At 39.5% G+C, this 16,296-nt stretch overlaps 1 protein-coding gene across 2 annotated transcripts; it reads left to right on the top strand.

The window, feature by feature from the left end:
- The first annotated feature begins 1,223 nt into the window (after positions 1 to 1,223).
- Positions 1,224 to 12,419, top strand: LOC148046515 (vomeronasal type-2 receptor 26-like). Of its 2 annotated transcripts, XM_087712051.1 has the most exons (5): positions 1,224 to 1,401; positions 4,505 to 5,356; positions 9,389 to 9,616; positions 10,374 to 10,500; positions 11,512 to 12,419. In XM_087712051.1, exons 1-5 carry the CDS (start codon positions 1,231 to 1,233, stop codon positions 12,417 to 12,419), a joined length of 2,286 nt encoding a protein of 761 aa, XP_087568177.1. In that variant the 5' UTR covers positions 1,224 to 1,230. The 2 variants fall into 2 exon arrangements, with proteins under 2 accessions (XP_087568177.1, XP_087568178.1); XM_087712052.1 differs by lacking the exon at positions 9,389 to 9,616 and having other exon boundaries at positions 1,231 to 1,401.
- The last annotated feature ends 3,877 nt before the right edge of the window (positions 12,420 to 16,296 follow it).

Here is a 16,296-nt window from a genome sequence, read left to right as displayed (position 1 = left end):
GGGTATCCTGTAGCCCTGAAACTAAATGTATTGTTAGCAAACCTCTTCCTATTCAATATAAATATTATGAATCAGGGGATATCATCATTGGGGGCATTATTTCTCAAATCTACATGCTTTCAGATCTGACAACATTCAGAAGACATATGTCTGAGGAGCCGGTTGGGGATGTCATGTATGGAGTTGATTCATTGTCATCTTATTATATGGCAATCCAAAATGCATACACAGAGAAGGAGAGAGAGAGAGATTTAATTATATCTCAGTGAGACTAGATTATTGCTGCACTATTTTTTTAAAAAAAATAAGTTAAATAGTTCCGTTTATTTTTTTCTCCAATGTTATTCAATGTGATTCTTTCTGACAAATATATCAGTTGGAATTTAAACACTGCAAATGTATCATAGGGGCTAAGAGGAAAGGCTGCATAATCTGCAATATGATTGCCAGCACAATGATTCATTTTGTATTTCATTTTCTCCAGTCCCTTGAGGTCGAACTGGTTACTGTGAAAACATTTGTTGGAGTTGATTAGAAACATTTTGTTCTATCTGAATCCAGACTGTTGCGATATGCCCTGTGCCACTCTGTTATTCGGCTATAGCTGTTTTCAGTAATCAATATTCTTTGTTGCTGATTTTAATATTCCTTCTTTTTAAAAATGGAATGGAATGATCTCTGCAGGGGCAGTTCGCAGCACTGCAATTCATGTGATCAGAAGCAAAAACTGATTTTGCTTTTATTTGTGTTTGTTTCATTAAGAGTATCTCGTTATTTCTCCATAAGGATGATCCTTAGAAGCGCCCTTTTACAAATATTTGCATTGAGACTAAATGCTTTTCCAATGTTCTAGTAAGTTTTCTCCTGCCTTAACCATGAAAGCCAGAAGTGAGACCAACTCACTTCATAGGGTTTGTGTTGAAGTGAAAATAGGAGGAAAAAGTGTGTTGGATATGTTCACCACCTTGAGTTATTTGTAAAAAATAATAATAACAGCAGGGTATAAATAAATAAAATAAATGCTTCTAGCATAAATGTTTCGATACAAAAAATCATGTTTAAAAATCAGATATACTGTACTATGGCTAAGGGTCTAATTCTTCTTGTAGGGTATTCTTGCAGAACTATCAACATATCCTGTCCTTGGCTTTCACAGTCAATGAAATCAATGCAATGTCTTCTCTCTTACCTAACATCACCCTAGGCATCCAAATTTTCAATAGCTATTTCATGGCAAGATGGACTTATTTTGCTTCATTGAAGCTTCTCTCCAGTAAGGACCATTTCATCCCTAATTATAAATGTGATAGCCAGGACAGTACAGTTGCTGTCATTGCAGGACCAAACTCTCACATCTATCAACACATAGCCAACGTTTTGAGGATTTATAAAGTCCCACAGGTAAGCTTTTTCTCATATGGAAAGCATCCTTTAGATCCCTTAAACAAATTGCACATTTATAAGATCCCCAGGCAAGAACTGCTCAAGAAAAATTGGTGTCCTGTAAGTTATACACACTTTTGTTGTTCTTTATATCAAGTCTCATAGAGTAGAGTAAAGTAAAGTAAAGTAGAGTAGAGTAGAATAACAGAGTTGGAAGGGACCTTGCAGGTCTTCTAGTCCAACCCCCTGCTTTGGCAGGAAACCTTATATCACTTCACAGAAATGGTTATCCAACATCGCCTTAAAAACTTCCAGTGTTGGAGCATTCACAACTTCTGGAGGCAAGTTGTTTTACTGATTAATTGTTCCAACTGTCAGAAAATTTCTCTTTAGTTCTAAGTTGCTTCTCTCCTTGATTAATTTCCACCCATCTTTTACCCATAGATGCTAGGTCATATAGTTTCAGAACACCAACATTAGTAACACAGGTTTTTTGTGCCAATGGTTGGCAACAAACTACATCTCCTAGCATAGCAGCATTTTAGGTAAACATATTTTACTCCAGCTGAGACTCAGATATTATTACATCTCTATTTATTGGACAATATACATTCTATCTGCCACATCTAATCACCATCATCAGGTGGACTGTTTTTTAATAGGATCTTCACTATTAATCACCATGGATACTAATCTTCCCCTCTATTGATTTAACAATATCATGTTCAAGGTGCTTCCCAACATTACATTATTTGATAATTAACATGACAGGATGACTTGCATAAAGCATGACATTGGAGGTAATCTTGATTAAATCAGAAGTCTTAAGAAGGGAAAGCTTCCTTTCTTATCATATCCTATGACCCCTATGATGAAATCAATTCCATCAATGCTCTCCTAAGAAACATAGAATTTTAGAGCAAAGCAATATATTTTGGAGGGTTTATAGAGGAAGAGTTAAATCTTCCATAGATACGCAATCAGTCACACAATCCACAGCTGAAAAAAAATGCTATTTCTTAAGGTAAAGGTAAAGGTTACCCTTACACTTATGTGCTAGTTATTCATGACTCTAGGGGGCAGTGCTCATCTCTGTTTCAAAGCCGAAGAACCAGCACTGTCCGAAGACATCTCTGTGGTCATGTGGCCAGCATGATTAAACATTGAAGGCACACAGAGCACTGTTACCTTCCCTCCAAATGTGGTTCTTATTTTTCTACTTGCATTTTTACATGCTTTCAAACTGCTAGATTAGCAGAAGGTGGGACAAGTAATGGAAGCTGACTTCGTTACGCAACGCTAGGGATTCGAACCAACAAACTGCCAACCTTTCTGATCGACAAGGTCAACATCTTAGCCACTGAGCCACCGCGTCCCACTTATTTCTTAGGAGTGTGCAAAAACCTGTATTTGAAAAGAAAAAAAGTACCTGAAGAGGGTGTTAGCTAGACCACATTTGTTAATACCTCCTTAAATCAAATGCTTCTTTTTTTGGAAAAGATATGTTTCTTTAAAGAGTGGCAGGCAACTGTGGCAGGTGTCCTTGTCCAAAATCACCTTTCCCACTTGTATTTTGAAACTCAGCATTGCCATTCTATTCATTCTATTCATTGCATTATTTTTTAATGTCAAGATTAACCCATTCAAGATATTTTCTAAAAACGCTTCATTGCAAAAGTTCTTTAATACAGAAAGTGAGCATAGGTTTATTAAATATTATCTATCTGTCTACCTGTCTGTCTGTCTGTCCGTCCGTCCGTCCATCCATCCATCCATCCATCCATCCATCCATCCATCCATGTATTATTAATACAATTTTCTTTAACAAGCATTACAAATTCAATATCTGGGTACAATTCATTTTGAGTAATAAAAAGGTAATAAACATAAAGGTACTCATAATATGCATGTCATTTATAGTGATCACATAGTAAAAGTAGCATTCATTTATCTATATTAAAAACTTCCTTTATTTGATTTATCTTTCTCTTAATGTTTTGGTTTCTTACCTCTGTTTCTGTTAATTAGCCATTGGTAAAACAAATCCCATGTTAAAAAGTATTCCATTTCTTCTTTCTCCATTATTTTTAGTGTTAGTCTGTCCATTTCTGTGCTATCATATATATTGTGCAAAAACAATTCTTGCTGCTGTTAACACATGTAAGATTGCATATGTATTCCCTTTATTATACTATTCTGGTAAAATACCTAACAGGAATAGTTCTGGTTTAAAATCAAAATGTTTCTTTATCATTTTTTCTAACCATATATGTATTTTAGTCCAATAGTTGTTGTTGTGTTTTTTTTTTTTTGCTTCTGGGCAGGTTTATTAAATTATAATGACCTATGTTACTTCTTGAAGGAAGTCAATGCCAGATTATATGCTTAATCTGATAATGATTGTATTTCATTCTTTGATATGGGCTGCTAATATTTTAGCTGAGCAAAGGAATAGAACAGTATGATATTGCCAATATTGGATCTTAATATTTAAAAACATGTTTTTAATTATTTCATCCTGTGAAATTGATCTTCAGGTTGGTATGTTATGACATCAGGAAACTGGGCAAGTATGTCATAAAAGAGATCTTAAATATGAAATAATACTTTTATATGACACTTAAGTTTGTGCTTTGTACTCAAGTGCAATCCTCCTCCTTAGTCATACTGAAAGTTGCCCATCTGTATGTAACATTTCCTGAATCAACCATTTAAAACCTCTTTTCTTTGCAATTGTAATCATACTGAGCCACGGTGGTACAGTGGTAGAGTGCAGTACTGCAGGCTACTTCTGCTGCCTGCCCGTTGCCTGCAATTTGGCTGTTCAAATCTCACCAGGTTCAAGGTTGACTCAACCTTCCATCCTTCCAAGGTGGATAAAATGAGGACCCAGAATGTTGGGGGCAATATGCTGACTGTAAACCACTTAGAGACAGCTGTGAATTGGTATATAAGTCTAAGTGCTATTGTTATTGCTATATTCAGACAAAATAAAAGAAATGATGTTTCCATAAGTTAGAAAACTATTTTATGTGAATGTTTGCAATTAAGTTTTATAGAGAATGAGAAAACAATATCAAGATTTAAGCTCATTATTATTATTTTTTAAAATGTCCTTCAGATCATCTATGGCTCTGCTCCACTGATGAATAACTATGACCAGGCTGATGTTTTTCATCAAATGTTTCCAGATGATGATGATCAAACTATGGGGATTCTCCAGTTGCTACTGCATTTCAAATGGATATGGATTGGGTTAGTTTTCTTTGAAAGTCACAGTGGTGAAAGGTTTGTACAGAATGCATACATCTTATTTTCCCAGAAAGGTATCTGCTTCGATTTCATACAAGAACTACCCAAAGAATCTTTTTCTGCTGATATAAGTATAATGGTAGATGACTGGCTTGAAACATACAAAAATATCATGCAGGGCACTGCCAATGTTGTCATCATATATGGAGAAAATCAGATCATGATATTTTGGAGAATGATTCCCTATGTTTCAACATATGAAGATGTATCCATGAAAACCAAAGTATGGATTATGACAGCCCAGATGGAGTTCACATCCCTTCCTTTTCAAAAAATCTGGGGGCTAGATTTCATCCATGGTGCTCTATCATTTTCAGTTTCCTCAAAAGAAGTCTTAGGATTTGAGGAATTTGTGCGGACTCGAAATCCAACTTTCAAAAACCAGGACAGCTTCATCAATGTCTTCTGGGAACAGGTATTTGATTGCTCTTTACCAAAGGCCTTCATAGATGAAAAGACTGGAGATAAATGCACTGGGAATGAGAAGATGGAAGATCTTCCTGCATCTGTTTTTGAAATGGGTATGACTGGCCAGAGCTACAATGTTTACAATGCTGTTTATAATATAGCATATGCTCTGCAAGCCATGTATTCATCCAAATTCAGACACAGAACAAATGCCAGCAATGGAAGAAAGTTTCTTCAGAATCAACTATGGCAGGTAAAGGACTCACTAATGCAGGAGAATTAACATAGATGGAATATGAAATATCTAACTCTCAATTTTATTCAGAAGCTTTGTCTCAATGACGTAGCTAGCGTGGCTTCTATTCTGGAGTTTAAAAAATATCAATTCAATCCTTATAAAAAATGTGCCATCATCAATGTATGTTATTCTGTTAGGATGCATATAATATAACATAGGCAGTCATGAAGCTCAGAGAACTTCCCACCAAATATGTATCCAAAAGAAAAGAACTATTGCAGCAAGTTAATAGATTCCCACCCCCCCCCTGTGACTTCTACAGTAGAAGTATTTCCAATATCCACCTCTAGTGTCAATTGGAGCCTTTGTGTTTTCTTATGTGTAGTGAATTATTTTGTTTCATCGTGTGTGTGTGTGTGTGTGTGTGTGTGTGTGTGTGTGTGTGTGTGTAAAGTAAAGGTAAAGGTTCTCCTCGGACATATGTGCTAGTCGTTTCTAACTCTAGGGGGCGGTGTTCATCTCCTTTCCAAAGCCGAATAGCCAACACTGTCCAGAGATGTCTCCATAGTCATGTGGCCAGCATGACTAAATGGGAAGGTAACAGCATTCCATGTGTCTTTGGTGTTTAATCATGCCGGCCACATGACCATGGAGATGTCTTCGGACAGCACTGGCTCTTTGGCTTTGGAACGGAGATGAGCACCACCCCCTAGAGTCAGGAACAACTAGCACATATGTGCGAGGGGAACCTTTACCTTTACCTAGAATAAAGGAGCCAGGAATATTTGGAGGCGATGCCCAATTATATCTTCAATGGGGATACAATGAGGTTTTTTCCTATAATTATTTTCTCCATATCACACCATTGAATCCACTAAGTTTTCATATCCTTTCTCCTTTATACCTAATTTTGTGCCATAATATTCTGTTTTGGGACACAAGATTGGAAGCTATTTGCTAAATAAAAAAAATTATAATTATTCATGATCATCTAATTGTCTTAAATAATCTTCATCACATGTATAAAATACTGCAATTCTATTATTCTGTTATCTAAAGAAGACAAATGATAGTATCAATATGTCATTTTTTCTCTTGGTTAATGCTAAAAATGGAAGAATCATATTGCCGATCTACATAGTTTTATTGGTCCCCAAAATTGTATCTTTATCAACAATGTTTACAGCAACCAAATTGGAAAGAATCGAGGCTGCTTATAGTAAAAAAAAACTTTAAAAAACTAACAGAATGATAAACAGAAAACAGACAGCAGGTATAGTTGAATAATACAATGTGGAATTACAAGTTTACTATCCCAAATCAGTGAAATGATCATTGTTGTGTAGTTAGCTTTATTAGAAAAATTACACCTTTGACACGTATTGGTCATAATATGAATTCTAGTATCGATCTATATTTAAGCATCTACATCTATCTTTCCTTTTCTCTAACCAATTTAGGTTTCATGTTCATTAGATTTTTCTTTATTGCAGTGTATCCCAGTAGTTCAGAATGTTTCTGATGGTCGGCAACAAAACAATACAATAAAAGGTCTACATTTAATACTGTTTGATAGTATTATAGGCTGCAGTACAGTGATCACCAAATGGTGGTCCTGGACTACCGGTGGTCCATGAGAAAATTTTGTTGGTCCGCAGAAGAATTATTTGCCTTTTTTACATAGTTTGGGGCAGGGACATGCAGTCACTAGAGCAGTGACGTGCGGTGAGGGATACCGTTGGTGAGGCAAGAGCGTGGCAGTGGCGAGAAGCAACGTCCCCGCTGCTGTGTCCGACAGGCGTCTCTCGTTTATGATGGACATAAACGCGAGATGCCTGTCGGACACAGCGGTGGGGGTCTTGCTTCTCGCCACTGCCACGCTCTGCCGCCTCGCCCCCCGCCTCCTCCGTCCCCGCTGACATTCTTGGGAGCAGGTCGGGTGGCTGGCTGGCTGGGAGGAGAAGAGCGGTGACTCTTTGTGCCGGCTGGCCGGCCAGGCAGGGAGCAGGTTGGGTGGGGGTGAGTGGCTGGCTGGCTGGGAGAAGAGCCTTGAGTCCCTCCCCAGCCAGCCACAAGGGCTCACCGCTCTCCTCCTCCTCCTCCTCCTCCTCCTCCTCCTCCTCCTCCTCCTCCTCCTCCCCCCCCCCGCTCGGTGCTGGGCTGGCTGCAGAAGAAATGGTGGCTGGTGAAAGAAAAACTTCTCCAGAATCACCCTTGCACTTGCGCAGTCGCTCAAGTGCAAGACATGATTCGCTGCTCCCAGATCAGGAGGAGGGAGAATCAGTGCCTCTTTTGCATATTAAATCTTTTGCTTTTAAACTCCGCCTTAACTTTTAAAAGGTGAAAAATTCCTTAAGCAAAAGAGGCCCCGAGTTCTCTGGCCTCCTCCTAGTTAACACTGAGAGCAGACACCAAGCCACTGTGACTTGAAATCTGGTAGCAACTATCCTGGCTTTAATTCATAAAAAAAAAATATTTAAAACTCTTTCCTTTCTCTCAGGAGACTGGGGAGGCTCCGCCTCCCTTGCGTCTAGTGACTGCACGTCCCTGCACTAGAGGCAGGGGAGGCGTGGCCTCACCAGTCAGGAAAAGGAAAGAATTTTAAAGATTTTTTAAAAAATAATTAAAGCCAAGGTAGTTGCTACCAGATTCACAGTGACTTGGAACAGTGCTTTGTGTTAACCATAGGAGGAGACCAGAGAAATAGGGGTCTCCTGTGCATAAGCAATTTTTCGCCTTTTAAGAGTTAAGCAAAGGTTAACAAGCAAAAAATTCCTTATACAAATGAGGCACGTATTCTCTCTCCTCCTGTAGAGGGCATTTTTAGAGGCTTTTTAGAGTTCTCTGGGAGCAACTAGCTCAGTCTGACTCAGAGCTCTAGCCTTTCATGAGGGCAGGGCAGGGAATGCAGAAGCAGAGTTGAAATCGTCTCTGAAACAGCTGGAAAAGGTGCGTGTGTGGGGAGGGGGGAGGAATTCAAAAAGTTTGATCGGAAGGCAGCAGGGGAAGGCGGGGTATGGCAGAGGAGCTGCTTTCAAGCCTTTGGAAAATATATCCAATCCAACTTCTGTGTTTGTGTTTGAGAGTGAGAAGAAAAAGAATGGGAAAACTTATTTTTCAAGGGGGAAAAATGCTGTTGCTTTAAATCAGAACTGAGCATGCCTGGCTGTGGAATTCTGGGAGTTGAAGTCCATAAGTCTAAAAAGTGCCTCACCAGCCCTAAAGCTGACCACACGTCACTGGTTTGGGGGGTCCTCAAACTATGCCTCCTGGGCTGGATATGTACAATGAATGTTTGTGTTGCTGCAGAGAGTCTCCCTCTTCGGGGTCTTTTTGTGCCTCCTGGTGTGGGGCTTTGGGCAAAGGCTGGAGGGAAGTGCCACTGGTGGCGAAGAGCTGGAGGGCCTTGTTCCAGTGGGACTGCATCATGGCCTGGAACTGGCTGACCATCTCAGCCCACTGAGCCTCCAGGCACCGGTACCTGGCCTTGTACTCCTGCAGGTCTTCCCTCTGCTTGGAAAGCCTATGCTCGGAGTCCTCAGTGAAGGCTTCTGCAGAGCCTCCTTCTTGGTTAGATCCAATTTGAACTGAGCCAGCTATTTTGCCATCGCTTTCTCATGGTGGTTGCTTAGCTCCAACAACTGCTTCCTGTTGGGGCCCTAAGGAGCCTGGGCGGGCAGGCGAGAAAGAGGAAGTAGAGACTGGTGAGGCAGCCCTTGATGTGAGTAACATAGAGTTGGCCACACCCACCCAGTCACATGGTCATGTAGCCATGCCCATGCAGCTGGTCATTAGGCAGATCATATTAGTAATCCACGAAATTTAAAATTATGAATTTAGTAGTCCTTGAAGTCCAAAAGTTTGGTGATCCCTGCTATAGTATATAGATCTTTGGATGTGTATGAGTATATAATTGTAAATCTTGAATTGTTTTTTTACTATTACTACTGAAATGCACAGAGATCATAAAAGGTTAATAATATCCTTTATATGCTTTTCTTTTGAATGGTTACTTAATCCTATATAATAATTCTTGATTCTGTTTAGATCCACTACTATTTGAGAAGTGTTTCATTTAACAACAGTGCTGGGGAAAAGGTCTCCTTTGATCAAAATGGGAAGTTAATTGCTGCTTTTGATATTATTAACTGGGTCACATTCCCAAATAAGTCCTTCATTAGAGTCAAAGTTGGAAAGATAGACCCTTTGGCTCAACCAGAAGCAGTTCTCACTATTTCTGCAGATGACATCATCTGGCCCACCATGTTTAACCAGGTATTTCAGAAAAAAATATGACAGTCTCATCCCACTTAATGCCTAATGCAAGGGAATTCAGATAACCTTCCATCTGTCAGTCACATCTCTTGGGGATGACAGGAATGCACAAATGTATCTCATATTCCTTGATCAGCCAATGTAGTCTATGTATAATTACCTGCAGTGGTGGGATTCATTTTTTTACTACCAGTTCTGTGGGTGTGGTTTGGTGGGTGTGACTTGGCTTGGTGGGTGTGACACTAGAAGGATACCACAGAATCCCCATTCCCTCGCCACTCCTGGGGGGAGGATACTGTAAAATCCCCATTCCCTCCCCACCCCACTAACCTGCTTTCCAGCTCTGTTCTCCTGTGCAGGGCAACAGAAGAAGACCCAGCTGATCATCTGGGACTAGGGTGGCAGTGAATAGATGGGGCAAGGCCAGTTAGAGATGGTATTTGCCGATTCTTCAAACTACTCAAAATTTATGTTACCGGTTTGTCAGAACCGGTCAGAACTGGCTAAATACTACCTCTGTTTACTTGTTTGGACAGTTAATTGCATTGTTACCCTAAATAGACATCATGCCATTTAGAAATATATTGATTTCTGAATTCATCATTAGGCAGAGAATACCTTAATAATTTCCAAAAAATATCCCATTCACTGGGATGGGATATCCAAAAATATCCCATTCATATTTGATACCAGAATGCCATATTGCAGGTGAAATGAAATTAGTTCTAATACAATGCCTGGTCTCATTTATCAACAGATACATCCTCTTTCTCTATGCAACAGCCATTGTCCTTCAGGTTATAGGAAAACAAAAATTGAAGAGAAGCCATTTTGTTGTTATGAATGCCTTCCATGTTCCAAAGGGAAGTTTTCAAACAAGAGTGGTAAGATTTTATTTTTTTACTAAATAATGAAATATCCCTGGCTAAAGTAATGAAACGTGTACTTGTTTGCTCTTGTGTAAATCATCATAGCTTGTTGTCAGGACCAAAATTTCAAGTCAAATCTCTTTTCATTCATTGTTTGGCTCTGAAACTTTCAGATTTTAATTTGCCTTTTAAGATTATGCAAAAATAAAATAACATGGTAAGAAGGTAAGAATAGAACTTTTATGTGTTTCTTTGAGCTATCCTTGAATAGGCAGAATATAAATGCAATATATAAATATGAAATTTGGAAAACAAAATATGGCAAAAGGGGAAGGAAGGAAGGAAGGAAGGAAGGTAGTTCTATTGGTGTACTCCAAAATATTGATTTGCTAACCACTTTTATAATTAATTAATGTAAAAGTGATTAATGGATAAATAAGACAAAAAAGAATGTGTGATTTGTAAGAAGAAGAATGACATCCAGAGGTGGTATTCAGCCGGTTCAGATCGGTTTGGGCGGTAGTGGAGATTGTATATGGGCCTGCCCACGTGACCCGTCTCTATGCCATCCTATTTAGCCATGTTTTTGAGGTTGGGCGCATGCACAGAAGGTGCACACGTGGGCAAAGTGAATGTGCAGAAGGCCGGGAGCATGCATTGAAGATGCACATGCATGTGCATGGTGAACCAGTGGTAAAAATAAGTGATACCCACCGGTAATGACAAACATGTAGTAAGGCACTTCAAGAGAATTGTGGGAAATTTCAGCATACCCAGAAATGTTACATTTGACTTGTTCTTAAATCATTCTAATTATAGCTTCCACCCAGTGAAGCACTGGAATGAGTTACTTCCTTCCTTGAGGGAACACACTGTGTTCATTAGACGAAAGGACATTTTGCAAATGGAGAGCTTCTCCATCAGCCAAAGCTATTCTAAATTTTTACATATGTAGGTGAAACCACATTCATTTGAGATTATAGAATCCTGCACTGAAAATACTTTATTTCTTTTTCTCCTCTCCAGACATGGAGGAGTGCTTTAATTGTCCAGAAGATCATTATCCAAGCAATAAACAGGACTTCTGCATTCCAAAAAGTATAAGCTTTTTGTCCTACAAAGAACCCTTGGGACTCAGTTTGACCACTGTTGCCATTTTCTTTACTTCTTTAACAGCTTTGGTTCTTGGAATTTTCCTTAAGTATAGAGACACTCCTATTGTCAGAGCCAACAACCAAAACCTTACCTATACCCTTCTAATAGCACTGTTGTTGTCCTTTCTATGTTCTTTTCTATTCATTGGCCAACCAGAAAAGTGGATATGTCTTTTTCGACAAATTGCTTTTGGCATCATCTTCTCCGTGGCAGTTTCTTGCATATTGGCCAAAACAATCATTGTAGTACTTGCTTTTCTGGTTACCAAGCCAGGATCTAGAATGATGAAATGGGTAGGGGGCAGGCTAAGCCTTTCTATTGTTGTTTCATGCTCCTTTATTCAAATAACTATCTGTACTATCTGGGTTGTAATTTATCCACCTTTCCCAGATTTTAGTGCCCACTCGGTAGCAGAAGAGATTGTACTTGAATGTAATGAAGGTTCTACTATCATGTTCTATTGTGTTTTGGGATTTATGGGCTTCCTGGCAATTGTCAGCTTCACTGTGGCTTTCCTAAGTAGAAATCTACCAGACAGTTTTAATGAAGCCAAGTTTATCACCTTCAGCATGTTGCTGTTTTGCAGTGTTTGGATATCTTTTGTTCCAACTTACCTTAGCACCAAAGGAAAATATATGGTGGCTGTGGAGATCTTCTCCATCTTAGCTTCCAGTGGTGGTTTACTGAGCTGTATCTTCTTCCCCAAATGCTTTGTTATTTTAGTATTACCCGAGCTGAACAATAAGGCACATTTAACTAGGAAAAAAAGCAGATTTTAAAACCACAGTTTCTTTTTCAGCCAATATTACATGCCTTTTCCCAGTAGATGCAATTGGGTTTGTATCTGTCATGACAAATTTTGTCTTGTCTATACAATTTTTATGCAATAGAGTTATATAAATTCAAAGCCATAATACATCCATAATATCTAAGAATCACATTCTATCATACTAGACTATTGTCCTGATAGATGGCCCTCTCTATTACCAGACTACTGTCAAGCTACCTATTTAATTCTCACATAGCTTCTGACTTTTGTACTCTGAAGACCTTTGGGCAGGGGTGGGCTGCTGGGGTTCAGGCAAACCTCTAGCTAGGATTCTGCCCAGTTTGGCAAACCCCCAATGCCACCCCTGGCTGTCTCATTCAGCAGTCATATGCGGCGTCAATCCCCATTGCCTGGAATGAGCAAAAAATGGGGTGTGCAGAGGCCAAAAATGATGCATGTGGAATGCTTGTTTATTATGTCAGGGAGGGTGGGCAGAGCCTGTCACAGCTACCGCTACCACAGTGGTGGGTTTCAAAAGTTTTTAGAACCTCTTCCGTAGGTGTGGCCTGCTTTGTGGGAGTGGCTTGCCAGCCACATGACCAAGTGGGAGTGGCTTGGCAGTCATGTGATTGGGTGGTCGTGGCCAACTTGTAAAATGCAGTGAAACTCACTTAACAATGCTCTTGCTTAGCAACCAAAACGTTGGCTCAGAAACTGGCATTTGAAGCAGGCAAGTCTTAAAGCTGTCACATTACATGATCCTTGCACCCCTAACCCTTTAGGGAAAAAAGCCCCAGGGGTGTTCAAACTTGACAGCTTTAAGACTTGTGGACTTCAACTCCCAGAATTCCTCCTCCAGTCATGTTGGCTCAGGAACTCTGGCATTGAAGTGTGCAAGTCTTAAAGCTGTCAAGTTACAAGATCCTTGCACCCCTAACCCTTTAGAAAAAGGGTTGTTCAAATTTGACAGGTTTAAGACTTGTGGACTTCAACTCCTCATCTCGCTCTTCATCTTGATGATGTGCGGATGGGCAGGGGGAGGGAGCTGGAACCGGTCTAAATAGCAATATCGATTTGTGGAACCTCTTCTATAGAAGAGGTTAGAACTGGCAGGAACCCATCCCTGTGCTACTGGATCACCGGAACCAGAAAGAACCAGCTGAATCCCATTAAATTATGATTTGCATGCTTGGAACATGGTAATAGTAGTAGTAGTAATAGTAGTAGTATCATGATAGACCATATATTAGTAAGTTTCATGCTAGATGTTATACTAAAGAAAGAGTAGGAAAAATGAGCTCAATAAAAGTATTTCCACTATTGTTCTCTCTATTTTTTTATGTACGTATGAAATTTCACTCTCCCATTTTCCACTTAATGTCTTAGTTCCAAAAGTTCGTAACAATGCAGTAGCGTCTACTGAGACATAATAAACATGTTTCTCTCTGATATTTTTTGAACAAAGTACTGTTGCAAGTAATATTATTAATTACTCATCAGGTATAGTCATTGTCATTTCTTCTCCATGTCAAAAGGGCATTCCAGCAGACACTGACAAAACTGTGATCCTAGATTAAGACATTACATTGCATTAATCTCTGTTCAGAAATACAGAACTACATGTAGGGAGGGGGAAGGATTTCTGTTTAAAATGATATTTCTAGTCTTAATTCCAGAGAATGTTCATTGTCTTAACTGTAGGTAACATTAATGGATGGCCAATCCAACTCTTCATCTGAATGATGAAATAGGAGCTACTGTTTAATATCTACTATGGCCATATGTTATAGTGAGTTGGTTATATTCAGAACATTGGTTTTTATTCTTTTTTCCTAATATAATATTAATTTCTCCAGTTTACAACTGCAAACTCAGTAGTCCTCTTTCAATTGTTCACAAATATTACCAGCCTGGAGACTTAAACATTGCTGACTTAATCATTGCTGCAAACATGGCTGCAATTTGAAAGGTCTTCTTTCTTTCAAATGAGATCACTTTTGATAGCTTCCCATCTCGTGAAGTGCTTGCTCAGTATCTGTAAGTATCCTCCTGCTGCTGCTTCTCCTCCATGTTCTCTTTCCTGTAGTATTTTTCTGCTGAACTATATCATTTGTTATTTAGTCAGTAATCAACTTCCTATGTCCACATATAGCCATTTTTAATTAGAGAACTCACAGAAATGCCTCCTGTTTTAATGCAGTAGGTCAAATTGAGACAAAGTGATTTGACTCATAAATTACATGAATTTTTCTTCAGGAGACTTCCTTCCTTCAATAAAGTCCTCTGTTGAAAGTAAAAATCTAGAGGTACTACCTACTCTCAGGTTAATCCTGATTTACTCACCCCCACTGTTCCCTCTAAGGTGCGCGGCCGCGCGGCTGCGCACATGGCAAGAAACCCCCGCGCAGAGGTTTCTAACTCCCGCGCAGAGGTTTCTTTCAAAGCAAACGTGGGGAAGTCCTTTGCAGGCGGCTAGAACTGGCTGCCTGCAAAGGACCTCCCCAAACTTGTTTCAGCGGCAGCTCTCAGCCTGGGCGGCAGCGTCACGCAGGCTGTGGAAGGAGGGGGAGGAGGAGGGAACCAAAGAGAGGCTTTTGCCGAGTCTGCGCCCCACAGCCAGGACCGTCCTTGTGCCTCAAGCCGCGTTTCTTCCTGCAAAGCCCTTCTGGCATCAAGCGGAACTCTCGGGTTGCCCGAAGGGCTTTGCAGGAAGAAACGCGGCTTGAGGTGCAAGGACGGTCCTGGCTGTGGGGCGCAGACCCGGTAAAAGCCTCTCTTTGGTTCCCTCCTCCTCCTCCTCCTTTCTGGACCCCCTTCCTCAAAGATTTGGTACCAAAGCAATGGCGGTGAGGAAGTTGTGTCTTTTGGATTTTGCACTGTTGTCTTTTCAATGTTCTCAGACTGGTTGAACCTTTAGCAGCTGGGGTGATATTCTTTACTGTTAAGGTTACAATTGGATGTGTTGGACGAATCTTAAAAGATGAAACTTTTATTAAAACGTTTGACTTAACTAAAAACGTCTTCCTTTTTCTTCTTCTTAAATATGATTTATTTATTTTTACTTCAGAAGTTTGATGACCGTTGTACAAACTAATCCAACCTAAATGTAGAGGAGGAGAAGAAGGGGGGGGATTTAAAAAGAGCAGAGGAAAAAGAAAAGAAAGCATGAAGAAAACATAAAGAAAGGGATGGGAGGGAGGGAAGGAAGGAAGGCACTTTATGTTGAAACAGAAAATATTATATAAGGAAGAAAATGGAAATAACTTAGGAAGGAAGGAAGGAAGGAAGGAAGGAAGGAAGGAAGGAAGGAAGGAAGGAAGGAAGGAAGGAAGGAAGGAATTGCACTTAATATTGAAGGAAAAGAGAATGAAGGAAAAAGTATTGGAAGGATTGAAAGAAGGAAGGAGGAACAAAGAATTACACTTAATATTGAAATGGAAAAGAAATAATGAATGAAAGAAGAAGTATAGGAAGGAAGGAAGGAAGAAAGAAAGAAACAAAGACTGTTGAAACAGAAAAGATAATATAAGGAAGAAAATGGAAAGACGTATAGGAAGGAAGGAAGGAAAAAAGGAAGGCAATGTTGAAATGGAAAAGAATATAAGGAAGAAAATGGGAAAAAGTATAGGAAGAAAGGAAGAAATGTACTTAATATTGAAACAGACAAGGGAATGAAGGAAAAAATATTGGAAGGATTGAAAGAAGGAAGGAAGAATGGAAGGAACAAAGACAATGTTGAAATGGAAAAGAATATAAGGAAAAAAATGGAAAAATGTTAGGAAGGAAGAATTACACTTAATATTGAAACAATTGAATATAATGAAGGAAAAGGAAACAGGAATAAGGGAGGGACGGAGGACTTCAGCTCCCAAGGCTGGGAAAAGAAT

This window comes from Thamnophis sirtalis, unplaced genomic scaffold, assembly GCF_051295495.1.
Source record: "Thamnophis sirtalis isolate CommonGarterSnake01/CBP01778 unplaced genomic scaffold, rThaSir2_p1.2 scaffold_4, whole genome shotgun sequence".
Taxonomy (NCBI): Eukaryota; Metazoa; Chordata; class Lepidosauria; order Squamata; family Natricidae; genus Thamnophis; species Thamnophis sirtalis.
The sequence above is the reverse complement of the archived record's forward strand: the minus strand, read 5'-3'. Positions and strand labels throughout refer to the sequence as shown.